Consider the following 3255-nt stretch of genomic DNA (forward strand, 5'->3'; position numbering starts at 1 on the left):
AATTAATATTCATGTAAAGTATCTAGAATTTCTAGTGCTATTCTACCTATGGATCGAGTTTCTATACAATATTGATCAACAACAGAAGAATGTAGAGCTTTCGAAAACATAATGTAAACGACACTAGATAAGATCTCCTTAGGCAACAGGAACAAAAGAAACAGCAAGAAATTCAGCCAACGACCTCTGTGTTTGTGTCATCAGACGGCCATATCACAGTCTCAATGAGGCGTTCGCGCATCAACTCCAAATTCTGATCGGAGATCCTTTTGTACATTGCAGCATGATCACATTTCTGAGGGGAAAAAAAGCACGAAAAACAATTACAAATAAATTCCTCGCGTCCCACTCAACTTGACAAAGAAAATGTTTTAAAATTCTCGTACCTTTATCCATTTTCCATACAGGTTAAGGCGTGTAACCATTACTCTTTCAGCAAGCTCGTGCTTCTCCTGTGAAGATGATAAATTTCAAATAATTTATGAGGTTTGAGAAGGGGGCGGGTTGTTAATGTAAGCAAGAACCTTTCTTTACCTTCCCAAGGTTACGAAGGAAGCGCTTTCCATAACCATGCTCATTAGTTGCAACATAACTATAAGATCAGCAATATTAACCAATTAAACCTTTAGATAAAAGGCAGGCTATGTCGTGTGTATATTATAGATTGAAGGACAAAAATGGTCTATGTTCCTTGGCCTTAATTGTTAGAGTGAGAATATAGGAAAACTAATAGTTCGACTAATATGCAAGAACAACTTACTTACTCATAAAACCATCGGTATTGTGTAGGGTTCATCTCATAAAGCTGGTTTAAGACAGTCCGCACGGCTTTGTAAGTGAAATAGTTGAGAATTTGCTGCAAGAAAAAACAATTTCCATCAACCTACAAACTACCGATTATTGACTGCTCAGTTAATTGCAGAATTGCCTCTAGACCTTAGCCAGATAGAACCCCCGAGGGCATTCAACTTCATCTACCCATTTGGCAGAGCTTCTGCTTTTGCTTCGACTTGTCAAAAAACTTTTAAGGAGCCTATTAGGCCAGTTTATTCTAAAAACTCTTCTAATCGGACAATATATTTTTAGAAAATCATTTAAACATGTTAAAAAAAAAACTTCTTAATCTTCGAAGTAATTTTTGCCTTACCAATACTGGATATATGAAGCACTTGATTTTTACTTACTTTTCTTCCATAATCACGTCCAACATGTCAAACGTGCATAAAGTATAGTTGTAATGACAACAATTATCTTGGGAACATCCAAAATCTAGTCATTATAGAGACATTTCGCTACTAGAGGAAATCATTATTAGGGAACCGATGTGTGTAACATCTAAGTGAAGGGTACACGCTTCATCAAAGTCACTGGTTTAAAAACCATACATATACACGCGCTCTAATTACCAAACCCATAATAACAACGATCCTCTCCTCCACAAAATTTGAGTGGCTCTCAAGCAAAATCTATGTCCATTCCTATCCAATTCGCAAATCTCGTGGATTAGAGTCCCTTTTTCATTTCCTTACTTTCTTCAAATAAATAAGGAAGACAATTTCTTCATTTGACTTTATCTCTGCAATAATAGTTTCTTCAAATGTTCATTTAAGAGCAATATAAAGCAAGCATTCGTGACTCTTACCATATTTAGCTCCACAATGACCCTTCAAGTCGGCTACGTGAATCGTTTCTCATCACCCCGACGCACTAGATCCAATCTAAAGCAACAACAGGCCAAATGCTACCCCTGCTAGCATGTTCTACCATTTTAGTTCTAAAATGAACATCAATTTTATAGAAACAACCACGAACCAAAACCTCATTCTTTATAAATTTAGGGTCAGCTAGATGAATCCTTTTTCATCACCCCACTATGTTCGTCACTAGATCCAGTCTAAAGCAACTACAACAGGCTAAATGTTAGGTAGTTCTATCCCTGCTAGCAAATTCTTCAATTTTATCANTCACTAGATCCAGTCTAAAGCAACTACAACAGGCTAAATGTTAGGTAGTTCTATCCCTGCTAGCAAATTCTTCAATTTTATCAAACCAGTTTAAATCATGTAATAAAGATAAAAGGCTACTGCAATATTTCATCCGGAAATCCCCAAAAAATATATAAAAGATGGAAAGATAATTGTAAATTTCTTACAGAGGTGACATCTCCAAAATTGTCTTCATACTGTCCAGCCAATTCATCCACAATCACACTCCTCATTCTCCTTTGTTTTTTGAAATTCTTGGTGACTGAAAGAGCCTTCACTGAAGAATAATCAAGAAATGAGCTGCTCAAAGCCAATGAACCTGGACGAGGCCTATGCTTTCTACCCATTGAATTCCTAGGAAAAATCCAATCTCCCCTCCTCAAATTGCTTGAAGGCATCACATCCAAACACAGGCATGAACAAGTATGAGAATCAACCATTGATGAACCCAAAACAGAAAAAGCCCCCACCATTCTTATTATAACACAAAATTCAGCCTAGAAATATGTTTATAAGAAAATTTGGGACAACCCAATAAAGAAAAATCGAGAATACTAGCTGGGTTGTCCAAGAAAACTGGAGATTTTTGAATATTAGACGATTGAAATTCAAAGAGACGTGTGTTTGCAGCAAAAGGGCTCTCAAATTTGGAATTCGAGACGTGATTAGTGGAAAAATGCTAAAGAGGAAAATTGCAATTTTGTGGGGTTTGTTGAACTGCGACCAGAATAATTTGTGAGGCCTGAATTTGTCCAACCACAAGATTTGTACTTTGTTGTGAACACAACATCTGGACGGTGGTGTACTGGATGGTTCTTCCAATTTGGTGGCTCTTTCGCCACGTATGAGAATCCTGTAGAACTGTAATGAACGTAAAAATGTGGCACAGAGAATTCTATGTGCATCGGCCATCGGGACTGCACCTTGGCCTTGCAGGATCATTTTGCTTGCACAGTTGCACGTGACTATTACTTAGGCACCTCCTAAAATTATCCAAGTCCAATATTATTAGGCACCTTCAAATTGTCATTATTTTTATATAGATGTTTCCAGCCTTCAAGTTTTAAAGTTTTTTTAGTTGTCATTGAAGTTACCTAAATGGTACTCCATCGATCACTACGTCACTCGTTGATTTGAAAATGCAATCAACTTATGATTTTGGTGACATGACACACACTAACGTGATAACATGTCACCTAGACAGCCCTCTTCGGCAGATTAAATTTCTATGATCAGGACTTATCCAAACTAAATGGATGACCCGATCTAT

General features: G+C 37.0%; 1 protein-coding gene across 1 annotated transcript; it reads right to left on the reverse strand.

The window, feature by feature from the left end:
• Positions 1 to 71: 71 nt before the first annotated feature.
• LOC111369952 (chaperonin-like RbcX protein 2, chloroplastic) lies at positions 72 to 2825 on the reverse strand. Its single transcript, XM_022991687.1, has 5 exons — positions 2153 to 2825; positions 765 to 856; positions 535 to 592; positions 387 to 452; positions 72 to 295 (listed from the first exon to the last, which is right to left on the reverse strand). Exons 1-5 carry the CDS (start codon positions 2456 to 2458, stop codon positions 173 to 175), a joined length of 645 nt encoding a protein of 214 aa, XP_022847455.1. The 5' UTR covers positions 2459 to 2825; the 3' UTR covers positions 72 to 172.
• Positions 2826 to 3255: the final 430 nt, after the last annotated feature.

Source organism: Olea europaea, chromosome 20, assembly GCF_002742605.1.
Source record: "Olea europaea var. sylvestris chromosome 20, O_europaea_v1, whole genome shotgun sequence".
Classification (NCBI taxonomy): domain Eukaryota; kingdom Viridiplantae; phylum Streptophyta; class Magnoliopsida; order Lamiales; family Oleaceae; genus Olea; species Olea europaea.

Excerpts from the sequence above, each read along its gene's own strand:
- LOC111369952 (XM_022991687.1), bottom strand. The coding sequence starts at position 2,458 with ATGGTGGGGGCTTTTTCTGTTTTGGGTTCATCAATGGTTGATTCTCAT. Across the intron at positions 593-764 it reads CAATACCGATGGTTTTATGA|TTATGTTGCAACTAATGAGC; the intron begins GTAAGTAAGTTG and ends CTGATCTTATAG. Across the intron at positions 453-534 it reads TCCTTCGTAACCTTGGGAAG|GAGAAGCACGAGCTTGCTGA; the intron begins GTAAAGAAAGGT and ends TCATCTTCACAG.